Genomic DNA, 19,929 nt, shown 5'->3' on the forward strand with positions numbered 1-19,929 from the left:
AAAACACATGACAAAAATACATCGCACTTGTTAACTACATGATTGCCATTACCGAGTTCCTCTGACCCAGCCAAGCTGTTGCTGCATGCTGGCAAAAGCCACAAAGCGTATTTTCCCAGCTGCATGGATAAGTGCAGGGGTTCCCAGACTACCACCTGTTTTCATATTCACCTCTGGTAGCTCACACGCTACCCTGTGCCCCTGGCAGCTGAGAAGATGGCTCCATCCCTGCCCTGGGGAGCTCACTGCCTGAAGGAAAACGACTAAACAAACAGAAGAGTAGGAGCACACCACTTAAAAGCAGAGACGCGGCCACACTATCACAGCAGCCATTGCACCCCACTGTAACACCAACAGGCGACTGAAAACACTGGAGGGAAAGTGTTAACGCACGCAACACCTGGCATTGCAACACCGGCTTTGAAAGTGGAACTGTTTCCTAATGGAGGAGCTAAACTCTGGCCCTCGATGAATGCCACCAATTTAGTTACATGATGTCCTTCATCGAGCTCTCCGAAAGGGAGACTTGTGCTGCAAGGAGCCGTTGATTAGCAGTTCCTGAGCTTGTGTCTCACTGCTGTTTGCATCCACACTGAGAAGCTACCCAGGTGCTTCACCTATATTAATGTTAACATTGAGAAGACATCTTTAAGTCTGGCACAGTCTGAAATGCTTTTCTGCATGGTGGGCAGGTCACAAGCACTGTAGCTCCCCAGAGTTAAGCGTCTTGGCTGATTCCACTTCCAAAGCATGTCCACTTTCTGGAGATAACTCACAAGCATCCCTGGGAACAGCAAGAAGGCTTCTTTGCAGTTTTCTCTAGCAGTTTGCTTTAATCAACCTCTTCTGTGTTTTTACTAGCGTGACCTTAAATTTCTATAGCTACAAAGAATGGGGACGGTATAAACTAGGCTGCTGCTAAAACATGTGCCAGATAGTCTTGCCATTGCGAGTGGCTGCTGCCTGAAGCGTCTGCCTTGTACTAGGTTGGCTTTTTCCTGTGCCACGCTCTTCAGCGTTAGTTCAGAGCCTGGTGGCAGCTGAACTGCTCCAGAAGAGGCAGAAAACGCTGGGACAGGCGATACTCTGCAGTGTGTGAGGTGTGGCTGTGCCTCCGACGGGACTGGCAAGGACACGCTACGCCGCAGCCAGGGCAGGCAGCACAGCGAGCAAGGATCTTGCAGAGGTTTTTCAGTGCGTTTCAGGCACAGGCTGACATTCCATGAACTATGACATTTCCATTTAATTGGAAGAAATGAATGTAAACGTGGCATTATTCACCAAATTATTCAACATTGGCAAGTGTCAGCAGTAGCAGGGGGAAAGACATGAAAAGAAGTTGGCAACTTATGTTTCCTACATGCTGTTTAGGAAGATACACTGTTGCCCCACTCCGAGGATTGAATGAATCCCTTTTTCTCTCATTCCTTTCCTAAAATATCTTCCTTCTGTGACTATATTCTTTTTCCCTTGCAGTTTCTGACAGCCGTTGATTGACACACAACTTGTGGATGAGCTTAAGTGATTTTTAATCTATATTTAAACTAAGTGATTAAGCAAACAAACAGAGCAGCTCCCACGGGTTCATTTCTCAGGTCTTGCGCTGCTCCTGACAGCTAACAGAAGATGGAGGTTTAGTTTCACAACGCAGCGAGGAGTCAGACATTTTGATTTTGCAAGATATTTTTCACAGTTTTGGAGTTTTTTTTGCAGGGAAAGTCTTTCCTGTTCCTGGACCTGATGAACTGACAGCCAAAGGGACAGGCTCTGCATACGCAGCAGGTAGAGCAGGAGAGCTCCGTTGCACGCTGCCTCCCTGATGTGCTCCTCTGCCAAGATCAGCTCTCTGGCTGAGTGGGAAACACGCAGTCTGCAAGGCTGTGTTTGGCCTCTCTCCCAGGAATTATAATTAGTACCAATTATGACGATGTTCCTCATGATGTGAATTCCCGTCCACTGGGAATGAAGTGCAGAAGATCAAACTCTTTTCAGGCAGACCAAATATAGATTTCAGGTACTGTTGGCATTCAGCTGTTATTCAGCTGGGCTGCACCTTCATATGTAGTTTCTTAAATTAAATGGAAAAGCTGCTCCATTAGAGTACACAGTGATTTACAGAGGAAATCAATGTATATATTTAGGCAGTGTGTGATTGTCCTCACCAAACAAACTTTACACATCTGTACAAAGTCTTATTATTAAAAAAGGGCAGCAATTTAAAAGAAGACACTTGCTTTTCTGCCCATTTCTATTAATTACAGCCACCTTTCTCACTGGAGCTGTGGCAGGAAAAGTCCATCTATGGACTAAGTTAAAATCAATAACTAAGCCAATTTGGATGAGGAGGAAACTAGGGCTCGTCTCTTGCAGTGGGGACAAAGCTATGGACCAGCTCAAGCTATTCCATACTATCTCCCCTCTGAAGTGCAGTGTGACAACATTGGGAAATTGTGATGCTGGGATTTTTTACAGCTAGTGGGCCTGACTTTCACTGCCTCCTGAGCGATACTCCACCTCCGACAACATCATATTCTGCCTCTCTGGCTGATCTCACTTGTAACTTGCTAATTACGCGTGACCATAGCCCAATCTGCCTGAAAGTCACAGAGTGGGAGCTGCTATCCCAGTCTTTTGCAAAACTTATTGAACTATTCACATTGCCTCAGAAAAAGCATTGCATGTTGTGGGAGATGGCAGATCTCAGTTTTAAAAATAGCAGGGCTCCCTTCTCCCCAAGGGAGAGAGAAAAATTTATCAGCTGCTTTTAATACGGGTACTGAGCAGACCTGGCCTTCAGCTCTACCTGTGTTTGTACAAGTGGACTGCGTATGTCAATACACTCCCTTTGCAAATGATGCCCTCATTTGATGATCACAGTTCCAAGTCCTTCCCCAGTGCTACGTGTGAGGAAACGCAAAACAGTGAGAAATGGGAGGATGATGAAAACAGGCGACAATGCCATCACACAGCGGGGCAGGTGGGTGGGGGTCTCGGATGGAGAGAGGGGCTGAACCGGAGCGCAGGTGCCAGAGCAAAGTGGATGCTGTGCTGCCAAGAGAGACGCTGAAGAAGTCGAGATACAGCCAGTGCCCAGCCACCTGCCTTCATAATCGCAAGGGATGAGACAACCAGTGGTGAGTCACCAGCGTTTTGTCATGCACCTGAGTGTGCATCCTCCCTGGGAAAAATCAAGCGCAATTACCACTTAAAAGAAGTGACAGACAAAAGGGTGAAGACAAAAGCCTGACTCTGGTTTTCCCTTGAGGGGTACCTCGTCTAGTCACTACAACCTGCAGGAAGTGATGTCAAACACTTCTTCGTATCATTTTCCATCACCTTTGCAAAGGCAGAAGTAGCTACAACGCACAAGTCAGTGGAAAATCAGCCTTCAGCTATTCACAGAAAAATTACTACAGCTGAAATCAAAGGAAGAAAGATCCTGGTATTTCCTTTTCTGTATAGAGCTCTCGACTGATAGGAGTTCTATAATTTCTGAGTCCACAGCAACAAAACCACTTTATGCTTCTATAGCAGCTAATAGGTATTTCTGGTGTGCACTGAAGATGTGTGACTTTTAGAAAAAAAAAAAACAAACAAAACAACAACAACAAAAAAAGGGGAGAAACAATGTAAAGAATACAGCTCCCGCTGTCCTGGCCCTTGAACTACTTTATTGCTCCTTAGAAATAAAAGCAATGCCATGGGGGATGCACAGAGATGTTCTGCTTCATCTGCTCACTGCCAGTCCAGTTAAATGCAGAGGCAAAGAGCTACAACAACAATATTATACTACATTTTAAGATTACAAAATAATAAATTTAAATGAAATGACAATGCCACTAGCTTCAAAAATATTTTCTTAAATGTTCCAAGGAAAGATAATCACCTATATTGTACTCAGTCCCTTTCTGAAAGACAAATTCATCTCCTACCTGACTTGCACGGGAAGGAGCCCTACGTCTCAGATGTTCTATAAATAATTTAGAAGTATGTTGCCATCTGCTGGAGAAAGTACATCTCTTAATAAATCGACTGACAAATGTGAAAAAGTGGGCAAGGTTTAAGGCACTCAAAACCCTTTCTTTCAGTCTGAAACAGAAACAGCAAACTTCAGACTAAGGATAGGTTGCGAGACAATGCTTCAAGATTAATTTAATAACATCAATCAATTAGACACTTTATGCAAAAAGAGGAGTTAGCACTTAACCATAAGGGGTGAGGGAATTAGCAAGAGGAGGATGATAAGGTTCATATTGCCTATGTGAAACCGGGAAAGGCAGGCAGTTAACACCACACAGTGAGGGGCTGGGTTGAAGAGAGATCACTAGGAAAACCATAAAATGCTGTAAGACCACTGTCTCTGCCAAGTTACCAGTTTCAGTTCTCAATTTTTTCTAATTCTAGACTTTCCTTGAGGATCTGAACTGAGGGATTAGCCACAGGGTGATGGTGATAGGAAAAAAGTTTTCTCACTGTAAAAACATCTTTCTGTCCTTTCTGGTGCTTGTATGCTCATTCTAGGGCTGTGATGGGTTACGCCCATGGTTTCCATGAAGACACTTGGTGTTGGTTACTGAAGGGCAGCGTGCTCTGGAGTGCACGTGAAGCATCAACAGATCTTGATAATTCACTGGTGGGAAAATTTCTTACAGTGTCAGAGGAGCTATGGTGAGCAGGTCTGCCATCGCTGCTCTGGCATCATACAACTCCTCCCAGCATTTGCTGGGCTGCAGGAGGTTTGCTTCTGACAATGAGTTTGGAGAGCTTGGGAGGTTGGTTAATGGTTGGGAGGTGGGCTCTGGCAAACTCAATTCGAGCTTTGATCTTTTCCAGTGTAAACTATTATTGTTGTATGGCTTTCCATATAAGTTCCAGTTCAGGTTCTCATGGGTAACCATGATACCCATGGGTACGCAGCTATGGCACTTTCTTTTACTGTGGTAAATTTATACATAGAATCAAGTGGTCACTCAAAGACGCTGTCTGTGTCACTGGGGAATTGTCACTCTTGGGAGACAGTCTCTTGATTGGGTGGAGGACAGAGGTACCTTGAGGGAGTCTTGAGAGCTTGGCTGTATGTTACATCATTGTTGGTATTTTATGGAAGCTGTTGTGTTTGGGAAAATAAACCTGTTTGCCTATGGCCTTTATGAATGCAGTGTATTTTTTACGTTGATCACCGTGAAGGAATATTCCATATATAGTGAGGTGGAGTGACAATCAGTACCACAACTGTAGTGGAAATCTGTGAGGAAGCCCAGGGTTTAATTCAAATTATAATCGTGTCACTAGCTTATCTCAGGGGCCATTCCAGCCATTTAAATCTGAGCTGCCTTTGCTCTGCCCTTAACTCTTTCCACAGGCATGTCTTCCTGCCCTCTCTTCTGCACCAGCACTCGTGTTTGGATCGTGGGTCACACAGTCATCTGCTGCGGGGCAACAAACTGGCTTGCTCTGCAATCATGCATGCACTAATACTGGCACAAATACGGGCTGGACAGCCGGGCTGGACAGCCACAAGTGACAGAGACACAGTGTTGTGAAAGACCAAATTTAGACAGACTTCATCTGCTGGGAATCCAGACCTTGGACACAGTATGTGTTTGTCAATGTCATTATCTAGAATCTGTTCCTTAAGGCAGCTGAAGAGATTAGCATGTCAAATAGCATCTAGATGTTGATAGTTGTGTCCACAGCTTGGAGAAAATGCTAACCGTTTAAGCCAAAATTACTGCGAGTGTGATCACAGCCATACAAAACCAAGACCAGAATTTAGGTTTCCAATCCAAATCCATCACCAAAATCGCTCCCTTTAATTATTTCCCACAAGTCCATCTCATAGACTTATACCACTACTACACACAAAATTTAATCATCTGATTCTCCACACACTCATGGCAAATTAAAGAACTGATAAATCTTTTGCCTGTAACCCTTGCTCTCTCCTTCTTTTCAGAATACGAAATCTGTGAATGCAGCACTGGGATATAATTATTGCACATGTTTGTAAATTAAATAGTCATGGCAGATGACAGTGCAGATGAATGGAGCAGGCCTGTGGGCCTGGATTAGCTTTAGGCTGATGTTTCATTTCCAAATAAGGTGAGGATCTGGCTTCCAATTTAACCAATTTAAAATCAGACAAGGTTTCTCATGAGCTATCAGTCCTATCTGGCAATAATATCTGCCAGAATGAGAAAGAAAACGTCTTCCATTTCTGGACCCGACCAAGATTATAAAAATATGTCCTGATTTAGGCTTTGAATGGAAACACCTCACAGAGCTGGACACTGAGAAATTTGTGCACAAATTTCAGATTAGCCTAATGTCCAGACATATTTTGAGATAGTTTATTTCCTCCTTATCAAATAGCCCTTCAGTCTTCTACTGCTAAAAATGTGACTAAAACCAGAAAAAGTATAAGCATCATTGTTGAAGGCAACAGGGAGGAAACCTCATTTGAAATGAAGGGTCAAGCTATGCTCACCCCTGTCACAGAAGCATGAGTTGAAGATGCAACAGATCTTCTTCTCTTCTTAAGAGGAGAAAAGCAAGAACTTTTTGGTTTGGTAAATCCTGGATTTGGTACATCTGAAAGAAGGCTATGATTGGTGATGATTTTTGCAAAGCAAATTAATGCTCTAAAACGTCCAAAGGACAGTGTTTGAACAAGAACAAATGGATTCAGACTAGCCACAGCTTCTGTTAGACTGGAAATTGGAGCTTGAAATCATGAGAGTAGTTAGCATCTTGAACAGGTGGAGCAGTCAGGGGAAAAAATACCCACAGTTTCAGACACAGATTGATAGGAATAGAGAAAGGACTGTATGATGTGGTAGCTACAAGAGTGGGAAAATAGATCTAATAGTCGAAGAAGTCCCTTCCTACCTCATTACCCTAAAGCTAACATAATCTGTGTGTACCTTTTGAGAAGCTGAAAGAGAATAGTTGCTGTTTATGATGATCGGGATGATTGCAGAGCAAAGCAATGTGGTTTTGTTGTTTTGGCTCAGAGCTACCACAAAAAGAAGATAAACAGCAGAGGCTGGAGCTGGGTCTTGGCTCCTGCCAGCACTTGCAGGCAGGCTGAGTTAAGAAGAGCCATCTTATGTTTTTAGCAAAGCAGGCAGAGGTGACCCCATGGAGATATGCCATAGGAGCCTCCAGGAATCCAGCTAGCGTGGAACCTGCATGTCTGGCTCAGCGCTGGGGCCGTGGCCTAAGGCAGAGTGACACAGACCACCGCCCTAGTTTATGGGGGCAAGGTGTCCAGTAAAAGGGCAGAGAAAAAGGAGATGTAACTTACCTTGTTTGTGCAAAGCCAACCACCTGCCACTGCTACTAGTGGTGCCTCACTGCCACCTGATGTGCAAGCTAAGTTTGGGAAGACCTCCTCTATCTTGTAATGGATCTCTCTGTGTTGCAAACTGTCCTGTACCCTGTGAGACAACATTCCTCTGTTCCTTCCAGAATGTGTTGTGAAGATTACATATACTAGACAGTATATAGTATACATGCGGTATATACATGTACATCTGTATTCATTGTATATACGATGAAATCCAAAAGTGATGTATAAGAGATTAGTCTTTTTGTTAAGGTCATTGTTACAAATTCAGCTGTTTAATCTAGAGTGTAAGGCTGTAAATAGCAACTGTCGGCATAATCAGAACAAAAGAAAACCACAGCTCTGAAGTATTATTTAGTGATCAGAAGCTGAGTCCAACACAGCCTAGGAAGCCGTGATAAGCTTGCAGAGCAAATCTAGCAGAGCTCAAGAACGGCCTCATGCTGCGTCCCCCTATGCTGTGCCACAGTCATTATTTTAGCAATAAAGCCACGATTTTATCAAAGGAGTCGTAACACGGGACTTTCTACCGGCGTGTTTAAAACCAGCCCATTCCTGGCTGCCACCGGCAGAACCACTCCTGCCTGCAGCACCATCCCAAGCACGCGGTCCCGGTCAGGTGCCGAAGCGCTCCCCCGGCGATGAATCGCGCTCAGGGCTGCGAGAAGCCGCGGGCACCGCACGTGCGCCCCGGGCCCGCCAGCCGCGGCGCAGGCCCGTTAGCCATCTTCAGCGTGTCGCTAGGGACACCACGGTCCGGAACCAACAGCGGCGAAACCGAGAGGAGCCGCCACCCCGCCGCCGTTTCGCGGGCGAAGAGCCGCTTCCCCCACGCAGCATCCCACCCCGCGCGCCGGGCAGCGCGGGTGGGACCGCGGCGCAGGCGCAGTGCGTCGCCAGGCGGCCACGTGATGCGCGTCAGCTGAGCGCTGGCGGAAGCGGCCGGCGCGGGCCGGGGGTGCCGGTGAGCGTCGGGGGCCATGGCCTCCATCCTGGACGAGTACGAAGATTCCCTCTACCGTTCCGCCTCCGTGCAGCAGACCCGCGCCAGTGTGGGCATCCCGCACTCCGGTAGGTGGGCGGCGGCGCCCCCCACGCGGCCCTCTGCCCGGGCCGGCCCCCGGGGGCATGGCGGCGCCGTGGTTACAGCCAGGCCCTGAGCGCATCGTGTCCCTCCCCAGGGGAGGGCTAGGCCCGGCGTCCGCCCGCCCGCCCGCCTGGCCGGAGGCCTGCTGCCGCCGTTAGCCCCTTGGCCGAGCCTCCCGTGTGCAGGTTTTCCACTGGGAGGGGAGAGGCAATGTGGCACCTCATTAGTTGGGGGCGAGGTGACGCGCGGGGCATGTCAGGCTGTGGGGAATGGTTCCAGGAAAAGCTGTATCGCTGTGTATGTGACGTAACATTCAGCTGCGATTTGTTTTTCTGTCATTTGTCGTGTGACACGTTTTCATTCAGGGGGCACATGGTTCCTGATGAAGCTTAGGGGTGATGCAGGTTATCTTAGCAAAACTGATGTGCTTATTATCTGTTGGAGGGCTTCATAAGGCTGTGCACCACTGTGCCATGAAGTGGTGTGTATTGGAAACACGTGCACATGAAGTGGCATGCTTTCATAGTCACAAATTATAACCACATCTCAGTGCCATTCAGTTCAGAGCTGTGGTAGTTGTCTGAGATCATCTCATTAGCTTGCTTTCCCTCCCGCCCCCGGAAGAACCCCACACACCCAAAGTATTCTGTTGTGTGCACAGCTGTACCTTCATGGGGTTAGTTTCTGAGCCCAGGGGTAGTTTACCAAAGCCTTCATTGTTTGGAGTGTTTCCCTTAGACTGGCTACATGATGGCAGGTTACTGCTGAAGAAGATTACCAGGAAAGCAATCTATATCACTATTTTTTCTTTCAAGGTTTGCGAAGCTTTGGTATACTGTACTATTCAGGGAGGTATACAATCAATGTAAAGGAACGGTGTGATGACCAGTCAGTTGTTTCTTTCATGTGAGAGAAAGCAAACAAATGGCAGATATATCCCATGAAAAACGTGAGGTTTATTAGGTTCAATAACTGTTCCCTATTGGATGCTACCTCACAATGTTTTATCGAGTGTGGTAGGGAAATGTAGGTTATGGGAGAATTTTGTTCTATCTGGTGTTGCCGTGGTAGTACCAGCTGCTATGCAGAGCTGCCACTTTTGAGTTACAAGTTTGGAAATGTACGGACACATTCTTTCAAGTTTTTTTCTCAGTGTTACCCACTGTTAACCTTTGGGGAAACCAGGTTGTGAGGTTTATGTATGTGGTAAGAATTGATGAATTATGTCATTCTGTGTATATTTTTGAGTATAAATACACAGACAGAATTACTCTGAGTCTAGGTACTGAAGTAGATATGTTCCTCATGTTTGTTTTAACGTGCATAGCACAGTTATTTTACTGTGTAATGTTAGATAAAGAATAAGTATCTTGACTAGGTGTTGTGCAAAATAGTGTTGGGATAAGCTATGCCACCAAAAATAAATTTTCAAGGACTCAGCTTTTCTTCTTGCCTGCTGCAACACTGTCTTCAGTCATGGCTGTCTTACAGTTGAGAAATCTGCCTGTTTGCTGACAATTAATGTTGGCAAAGGAAGTTTTGGAAACTGCTTAATTGCAAAGGCACAGCCTAATCAGGGGTTTAATTATTCATAAACCAGACTGCACCTGGTGATTTTAAACAAAACTTGGGTGGTAGAAGTTGTGAACAATCTGAAGTTTAAGCAAATCGATTTTGGAAAAAGATGCAAGTAAATAGTTAACTTCCTGAAAGCAGTCCTAAAGGTTAGGTCGGAAATTTCAGAAGATGTTAAAATTTATTCCTCTGTTTCAGTTAGTTGACCCCTGTACTTGTTAAACTGCAGGTGCTCTTCCTCAAAGTTGTAGATAACCAAGCAGTGACTTGGTTGCCAACCTAAGGTACTGCTGCAGAGTAAACTTGAGGTACTGCAGTTCCAGCATGAGAAGACCTATTTTGACCCTCAAGACTTGACTGATGTTGGTGAGCTTAGATCTTTGAACAGGTTAAAACCTCTAAGGAATAATGCAGATTTGCCTGGAAGTCAGAGAGGAAAATGCTGCACTTGAACCTCACCTGAACAGGGACATTGGGGTCAGGCTGAAGGAGTGGAGTGGAGTGTTCGAAAGGAATGCATGTTATACAATAGACATCTCCTTTGTGTAGAGAACTGTAAGCTAAAGAAGTGCATCCTTCTGCTGTTATGGATGCTAGTTAAAATCCTCATGTTAGTGATGATGATCCTACAGTTGTTTTAATTGTAATGTATACAGTTCTAAAGACTCCAGAATACTGAAGTCCAATCCACTGACTTGAACTATGACTGAATAAAATAAACCAAACCCAAACAAAAACCCACCCCAACTCTAAACACCTACCTGTGTATACGTGCTGGTTGTTCCCTTTCCTTCCTGTGTTGGGTTTCCTTGCTGTCTCAGTCAATCTTGTTTTGTCTGGTGACAATCTGAAAAAAAATCAAGATTGCCTGAATGAATGTGAATTGGAGATCCGTTGGTATGTGGGTTTTTCCCATCAGAGTAATCCTTCCTTTTAATATATATATATGAACATGTATTTATATTTATTGGTTAATTGTGACATCCTCTGAATCTGCAGTTTGGGAACTTTGTCTGCATATTTTGAACCACAGTTCATACCAGCAAATTTAAGCTGTAGCATTGTAGCTGCTTAATCTGAAATGAAGAACATCTGTTTTGCTTAACTGGAAATAAAGGAACGCACATTTGCATAAGTGGGTAATGTTTAAGATGCGGATCAACGTGTAAGAAAAAATCAAATGTGCTGAGCAAAAGGCTGCCTACTCAGATTGTTGTTGCTTTGTCTGTTCCTGCATGTACATCTTCCCTCTAAGACAAGAATCCTTTAAAGGTCCTGCAGCTGATCTAATGTCGAGGCAGAGGCAGGGAGAAGGCATTGCTGAAATAGACAATTAAAGGATTTGTAGTGTTAGCAGGCTGCTTTCTACTACTACACTGGCCTTTTCAACAGCAACAGGGCTGGAATTAGAGTTTTTCAAGATAAATTTGGGGGAGGTTATAGGTACTGAGTGTGCTTTGAAATGGTGCTGTTAGACTCAGTCTAGAGAGTGTCAGGGCTGTGCTCTTTAGGATGGAAGCAGTCCGTTTCCTCTGAGATACAATCCCAGGTTTCTTTTTTAAGTTTACATCTTCCTAGTTAGCTGCTTTGGCCATAAGTGGCCTTAATTTGCTAGAGCTCTTTTCATTTTTAATCTTCCTGTCCAGACTTAACTGCTCTGTGGATCTACTTCCTTTAGAAATCCTTCACCCGCACATGGAGCAAAGCAGATGGGTTAACCTAGCACTGTATCAATCTGTCTGTCTTGCTTTCTAGCTTGATGTGGTATGGTCAGACTGAGATCCTCTACTGTTGTCTTTGTCAGAGGGTTGCGTAAGACTTTGTGCATATGGGAAATTCAGTCACTGGGAAAACTCGTCTCATGGGACAGATATGGATGAAACTTTGTGATAAGATCTGTTTGTGGACACACATACGTTTCAGGATTTTGCTAATCAGTATCATCACTTAGTTTTCGTTTTATATGAATGCCTTCTTCTTTTGCAGTTGATTGGTATATCTGAGCTCTTTTGTGGTTTTTTGCTTCCTCATAGGAAGACCATAGAGTGCTGTTCTCATTTAGGAACAGAATGGCATGGTCTCTGCAAGTCCCGTGTTTTCAGGTGCAGAGGTCTACCCATCTCCAATGAAAACTAAATCTGTCTTACTGCTTCTCTGTGCTGCTGCATGGTGTTACAGGTTCACCTGTCTTAAAAGTTTCAATTTGTTGACCACTTGCCTATGGCTGGACTTTTGCCTTTGTTGTAGCCAAAGAAACGAGTCTTAGAGTTTGAACAGCATCTTGTGCTTTGCCCATCTGCACTGAAGATCATAAGAGGCTTTTAAAGCAATAGATTTCTAAGTTTTAGTTGTTTATCTATTTATCAACATATTTCTGCATAAGTACGTCACTTCTCTCAAGTCAGACCTTATTTCTCTATTCTCTGCCTTTCCCACCTAGATCTCCTTCATAAGTAATCACTCAACATGCCTTCCTATGGATGGCAGGATTCCCAAGCTTATTTGGACTAAGCTAACTAGCTGAATACTTAATTAGTCTCATGAGCTAACTTACTCTGGTTGTACACACTCCCATTTTCAATTCATTGATTTTTCAGGTTTGCTTGGTTGGGCTTAAACTCATAGAATCATAGAATGGTTGGAAGGGACCTTAAAGATCATCTAGTTCCAACCCCCCTGACATGGGCAGGGACACCTTCCACTACACCAGGTTGCTCAAAGCCTCATCCAACCTGGCCTTGAACACTTCCAGGGATGGGGCATCCACGACTTCTCTGGGAAACCTGGTCCAGTGCCTCACCACCCTCTGAGTGAAGAATTTCTTCCTTATATCTAATCTAAATCTCCCCTCTTTCAGTTTAAAGCCATTGCCCCTTGTCCTATCACTACATGCCCTTACAAAAAGTCCCTCTCCAGCTTTCCTATAGGCCCCCTTTAGGTACTGGAAGGCTGCAATAAGATCACCCCGGAGCCTTCTCTTCTCCAGGCTGAACAGCCCCAACTCTCTTAGTCTGTCTTCATAGGAGAGATGCTTCAGTCCTCGGGTCATCTTCGTGGCCCTCCTCTGGACTTGCTCCAGCAGCTCCATGTCCTCCTTGTGTTGGGGACTCCAGAGCTGAATGCAGTATTCCAGGTGGGGTCTCACGAGAGCAGAGTAGAGGGGCAGAATCACTTCCCTTGACCTGCTGGCCACAATGAAACGTGTCCTGTAAGGTGTCCATGTCTTGTCGAACTTCAACCCTTAACTCTAATCTTAACTTAATTGGACATTTCTTAGAATTCGGGCATGGTTTTTGAAAGGATCTGAGAATTAGATTAGTCTGGCTCCATCTTGGGATTTGCCGTGAAACAGTAAACCAATCTGAATGGATTTTGGCTCAGGAAGCAATTTATGCCAAGATTGGAGCATTGATTCAGCAATCACCAGGCCTTGGTTATCATTTTGGCTCTAATAAGTAGTTCACATGCCTTCCAATAACAGCTGGAAAGTTGTGATTAGGTTAGTGTTATAGTTGGTAAAACAGGGTTATGGTAAAAGTGTCATTGTGACCTCCAGCTGTGTTCCCTGCAGCAAATAATCCAACAGACTTCTCTCTATGATGAAGTCTACTATGTGAATACAAAAAAACCCACAATATGGCTTTAAAAATAGCTTTAGCTTGTGAATGATGGATGCCAAGTATGGTAGCTCATTCAATTCCAACACAGAAGAAGAGAGAAATATATTTTGGTTAATGCCACAGTGGTCTCTTGCGTGGCTTGTATGGAAGTGTCAAACTGGAGCCCTCTTCGTGTCTTGTGTAATACCAGCTGTTCTTTCCTGTCTTGAACAAATAAACTGTCAACCAAGGAAAACAAATCACTTTGTGATTCTTCTCTCATTTTCAGCTTTTTACGCACTTTATGTGACAGTTTTGTGGCTTCTCCTGTAGGAGAAGGCTTCTCCTTCTGTATGCTTTCAAATTAATGCTTGTGAACAAGTTTGCAGTTCTGTGACAAGACAGCAAAGTGTACTACTGCTTTTCTTTCCTGTTACACATATCTATGTGAATGCTGCTCTCTGTGTTCATGATCCTTGGAGCACACTGCCTTTTCAGTAAAACTCAGAGCAGGCGATGATCCTTCTAGTCTTTCAGGTTAGATTTTGATGTAGTGTGGGGTGGTTGCTGTGGGGTTTTGTCTTGTTTTGGTTTTAAGCATTTGTATTCTTTCTCCAGGATATGTGAATGCACGACTGGAGAAGGAAACACCAATATTTAACAAGCAAAGGATTGATTTTGCTCCTCCAGAGAAAATTAACAGCTTAGTGGTCTCCTCTAACCAGCTCTGTATGAGCCTTGGCAAAGACACCCTTCTCAGGTAATGCTGCCAGAGACCTGAAGTTATTGCTTGTTTTCCATTGCCTTTTTTTCTTAAGTTGCTAGAGAATTTACAGTTACAAACTGGATAAGAAGCCATGAACCCAATATGGAAAACAGCAAGCAATTACGCCTATGTGAACTTTTGTTGGAAGCTTGCTCTCATGGTCTCTATTTGCAGGATTGATCTTGGGAAGCCAGATGAGCCTAATCAGGTAGAGCTGGGACGCAAAGATGAAGCCAAAGTCTACAAGATGTTTTTGGACCACACAGGTGAGGCAATGGACTATGTATGTTTACAGACAGTGGTTGGCAGCAGATGCAATTGAATGTGCGTAACAAGCACTGGTGATGGAGTTCTCTTTCTGTTCTGTAAATAAGGAGAACAGGTGGTTTTTCTGTGGGCAGGACTTCATTGCGCAGGGGCCCTGCCTACTGATTTGCCCTGTGCTATTAGAAAACACTGGCTTGTTGTGTGTATGTTGTTGCTTTTGAGCTCTCTGAAATGAACACATGCAACTAGGCTGTTCTGAGCAAGGCTGCTAAAATCAGTAAAAGGAAATCTTTGCAGTCATCCGGTGCTGTATGTGTTTATATAAGAATTTTTAAAAAGGACTGTAAAACATCTGCAGCTGACTGTAGCCTTGACTGATTTTAAAAATCAAAGCAAAAGTTTGGCAAGAGATGCTCAATATCTGTCACCAACTGCCAGGGATAGGAGAGAACTCTGGGAATTGTTTGTCCTTAGAATAGTTATTGAAACAGAAGAATACCTTCTTGCTGAAGCATCTGGGACTAGTAATTTAAGTTTGCAATACATGGACTACTGTTCTGATCCAGCATGGAAATCCCCCACATTCCTATGAATGCCTGGGAAAGTCTTGGATTAAGTATGTTGATATTGGAGCTTATCAAATGTGAAGATTAGAAGCCTCAGGAATTTGGCTTGCTTAGGCACAGTCTTAATTTGTTCTGTCCTTCTCCTTCCCATACCCCTCTCCCGTTGGCAGGCTCTCATCTCCTGATTGCTCTCAACACCAGTGAATGCCTTTACCTGAACAGAAGCGTTCAGAAAGTGCGAGCACTCTCCCGCTGGAAGGGCCACTTGATTGAAAGCGTGGGCTGGAACAAATTTCTTGGTTCAGAGACCAACACTGGGCCTATCCTGGTGGGGACAGCCCAGGGGCAGATCTACGAGGCTGAGATCTCTGTCAGTGAGGGAAGCCTCTTCAGCACTAATCCCGACCAGTACTTCCGACAGGTCTACACTCTAGAGGAGGAATCAGGTCCTGCCCCAGTCTGCTGCTTGGAGATTGAACGAGGGATAGAAGGGAAATTTTTTATTATAGCCACCACTCGAAAGAGACTCTTCCAATTTGTTGGCAAAGTTCCTGAAGGGACAGAGCAGCAAGGCTTCAGCTCCATATTTGCTATGCATGCTGATCATTTGCCCAGCTTCCGGGAGTTTCCGGCCAGCTTTGGTTTCAGTGAGATAGCCTTTTACACCCCAAAACTGCGCTCCAACCCACGCTCCTTTGCCTGGATGATGGGAAATGGTGTTTTATATGGTACATTGGATTATAGCCGTCCTGATTCAATTTTGAGTGACGAGCAGGTCTGGGTTTATCCTTCTGACATTGACATAACTGTGAACAAGCCAATATCCATTGTACTTACCCAGTTCCACTTCCTGTTGCTGCTGCCTGATCGAGTGAAGGCTGTATGCACTCTGAATGGGCAGGTTGTTTTTCAAGACCTGTTCCTGGAGAAGTTTGGCTTACTGACGCGCATGATCAAAGATCCCACAGTCCAGCAGATATGGATCCACACTGAGAAAGTAGTGTTCCGCTACCACGTCCAGCGGGAATCTAGAGATGTGTGGAAGATGTATATGAATATGAACAAATTTGATTTAGCCAAAGAGTATTGTAAAGACCGTCCAGAGTGCCTAGATATTGTGCTGGCGAAAGAGGCAGAGCACTGCTTCCAAAACAAGAGGTATCTAGACAGTGCCAAATGTTATGCGCTGACCCAGAACTACTTTGAGGAAATTGCCCTTAAGTTCATTGAAGCCAAGCAAGAAGAGGCCCTGATGGAGTTTCTGATTAAGAAGCTAAGTAACCTGAAGCCTTCTGAGAAGACACAGACCACTCTGCTGACCACGTGGTTAACGGAGCTGTACCTGAACTGGCTAGGTATATTGGAAGGAGATCCCTCACAGCGAAATCTCTATTTGGATACACGGGAGAAGTTTCGCACTTTCCTGAGCAGTCCTAAAAATAAAGACTGCCTATTTAATAACCGGGCATCTATTTATGAGCTGTTGGCAAGCCATGGGGACACAGAGCACATGGTCTACTTTGCAGTCATCATGCAGGACTACGAGCGCGTAGTAGCTCACCATTGCCAGCATGATGAATACGATGAAGCTCTGAATGTGCTGTCCAGGCACAGAGACGAGAAGCTGTTCTACAAGTTCTCTCCAGTCCTCATCCAGCACATTCCCAAGAAGGTAGTTGATGCTTGGATTTCTATGGGCTCTAGACTGGATGCCAGGAACCTCATTCCAGCCCTTGTTAACTATAGCCAGAGTGCCAGCACCCAGCAGATCAATGAAGCCATTAGATATATGGAGTTCTGTGTCTATCAGTTGGAGGAAACCCAGCAAGCCATTCACAACTACCTGTTGTCTCTTTATGCTTTGTGTCGGCCAGACTCGCTGCTGTCATACCTGGAGCAAGCAGGAACCAACCCAAACAGGATCCGCTATGACCTGAAGTATGCGTTGCGCCTGTGTGCGGAGCATGGGCACCACCATGCATGTGTCCATATTTACAAAGTGATGGAATTATATGAGGAGGCTGTGGATCTTGCCTTGCAGGTATGTGTGTGTCTGTGCATGCATGCTATAATATACAGGAATGTAGCTTGTTCAAGTTATCCTGAACAACCAAGCATTGAGAGGAACTAGACAGACTCATCAGTATAGGAGCTATGCAGCTAAGCCTAGGAAGAAAGACCTATCTCTGTTAACATACTTCTGTGCTTTCATGATTGTTTTAAGTAGACAGCTGACTGTGACAAGCTAATTGAGGGTAAGGCATGGAAAGTACAAGGGAGAGTACTGTCTATCTTAAGCTCAGTCTCTAGCATAGAATACCTTTAACATATCTGCATTTATGCAAGACTTACTTAGCTATTGTTCAGGTTTCTAACTACTTCCTATTCCTAGCTATGATAATTATCACAGAAGAATGCCTTTGTCAGCTTAGTCTGACCTTCAGGGAGATGTTGGAGTATTTTCTATTGGCATTCCTATGTCTTCACTGAAATGTGTGGCTAGAAAAGATACTGTAACATGGATTTGCCCTTACTGTAGCGTGGGCTGTGTTGTTCTCTGATAAGTTACAAGAAAATCTGGAAGGAGGAATACTAGTGGAGAGGAGAGGTGTTTGACATGTGAACAGGGAGCAGGCCAGTAGTGCAGCCCTAGGCAATGAGATAGCAATAAAAGTTTTATGTTAATGCCTCCTATAACAGACAGCAGGCTTTGAAGTTGAATGGTGTATAAATGAATAGGGAAGCTTAACTCAGTTTCCTTGTCTGTCCAACTCCTAGGTGGATGTTGATCTTGCCAAGTCCTGCGCAGATCTCCCTGAAGATGATGAGGAACTCCGGAAGAAGCTCTGGTTGAAGATTGCTCGGCACGTTGTTCAGGAAGAGAAGGATGTCAAGAAGGCAATGGCCTGCCTCTCCAGCTGTGCCCTGCTGAAGATTGAAGACGTCCTGCCATTCTTTCCAGACTTTGTCACTATTGACCATTTCAAGGAGGCAATCTGTAACTCCCTAGAGGACTACAACAAGCACATTGAGGAGCTGAAAAGGGAGATGGAGGAAGCCACACAGAGTGCCAAGAGAATCCGAGAGGACATCCAGGAAATGAGAAATAAGTATGGCTCTGTGGAGCCTCAGGAAAAATGTGCTGCTTGTGACTTTCCACTTCTAAACCGCCCTTTTTACCTTTTCCTGTGTGGTCACATGTTTCACTATGACTGTCTCCTCCAAGCAGTTTTCCCAAACCTTCCTGCCTATAAGCAGGCAAAACTTGAAGATCTTCAGAAGAAGCTGGCAGCTACCAGTCAGCCTTCCAAGAGCCACCACCGTTCCAAGGATGCAGATACCATTAGTTTGGGGAAGGGGCAGCAGAGCCGGGAACAAATCAAAGCTGACATTGATGACATTGTGGCAGCTGAATGTGTGTACTGTGGTGAGCTGATGATCCGGTCCATTGACAAGCCTTTTATTGATCCCCAGAAGTACGAAGAGGAGATGCAAAGCTGGCTGTAATTTTCCAAATCTGCAACTGTTAATGCACCAGTGTGGTTTTGTTCACAACTCGTGAAGCTCCTGTGGTGGGAATATAACTGCCAGAAGCAGGAACACAGTGGCTTCTGTGGAACTCTTAAGGAAAGAGTAGTGGGGTCTTGTTATCAGGATCACAGTGGACTAATCTTGAAAAATGAGGCGATATACCTATGGCTGTCAAAGAACTTGAACAATAGTTAGAGCTAACCTCCTGGAATATTTTTTAGCAAATGTTTGCTGCTTGCAGTTCTGGGGTTCTCAGTGTGTAGCTAATGGAGTGCCTTGTTGTCCAGAAGGAATTGGGAACAGCTGATGATTTGTCTTCCCTGTTGTGTGGTATTTGTTTTGGTGAAGGCAGGCTTAAAGGAAGAGGTACTGAAGAGCACTAAGCAGTGTAGTCTTCGTTTGTCACTTTCAAAGCTAGAATTGCCTTCTGTTTCCTTTTTCCTGCTGAGAGTCTATAACCACATACATGGAAAGAAGCAGGACAAATACTCTTGCATATATATTTTGTAAACATCATGCTACACATACATGTTTCTACACAATGTAATACAAGAATGAGTACATTTCTTAAGCAGAAGTGTCTTATAATACACTTAAGTTATTTGCCTGCACTTCAAGGTGTATCATTCTTTCCCACAAACTTTACGAACAAGCCCATACATTTGAATTTTCTCTAGGTACTCTTCCCATTATTTCTGGCAATATTTCCTAGCCTTTCATCCCTTCCTCCTTCTCTCCATCCTATTTCTTCTATGACTGTCTTTGTATAGTGGGTCTTGGTTTTGTCTTCACCCCAAACGAAAATCGATACATACAGTAGTTTCAATTGATACTCTGCTAGCAGGAGCACAGCCTCTTTGTATTGTCCTACTGTGGTTCTCTTCAAGCTGCGCTTGAGTGCTGGACTAGAGATCTAGTCATAGGTTCCCTCAAGGGTAGACTACAGAAAAGTTCTGTTGGTGTGAAATTTGTTTTGCGATTTGAAGCCAATACCTTGTGACCAGGCAGCCTTTTGCCTTCCTGACAGTGTTTGATGCTTTCTGGAGATGGCTGCAGGTCAATGCTTCTGTCTGTTTCTCTGACTTGGAAAGTTCTTCCCAGAAGGTGACAATCACTACATTGTGAGTGAGGAAACAAAAAATTTTCTTCAGCGATTTAGCAAGGGTTCCTTGTTTATTTTTGAAGAAACT

General features: G+C 44.5%; 1 protein-coding gene across 1 annotated transcript; it reads left to right on the top strand.

Annotated features, from left to right (window-relative positions):
* Positions 1–8,309: 8,309 nt before the first annotated feature.
* VPS18 (VPS18 core subunit of CORVET and HOPS complexes) lies at positions 8,310–19,258 on the top strand. Its single transcript, XM_086613360.1, has 5 exons — positions 8,310–8,419; positions 14,228–14,369; positions 14,550–14,641; positions 15,379–17,249; positions 17,987–19,258. Exons 1-5 carry the CDS (start codon positions 8,329–8,331, stop codon positions 18,713–18,715), a joined length of 2,925 nt encoding a protein of 974 aa, XP_086469486.1. The 5' UTR covers positions 8,310–8,328; the 3' UTR covers positions 18,716–19,258.
* Positions 19,259–19,929: the final 671 nt, after the last annotated feature.

Source organism: Tauraco erythrolophus, chromosome 6 (genome assembly GCF_009769465.1).
Source record: "Tauraco erythrolophus isolate bTauEry1 chromosome 6, bTauEry1.pri, whole genome shotgun sequence".
Lineage (NCBI taxonomy): Eukaryota > Metazoa > Chordata > Aves > Musophagiformes > Musophagidae > Tauraco > Tauraco erythrolophus.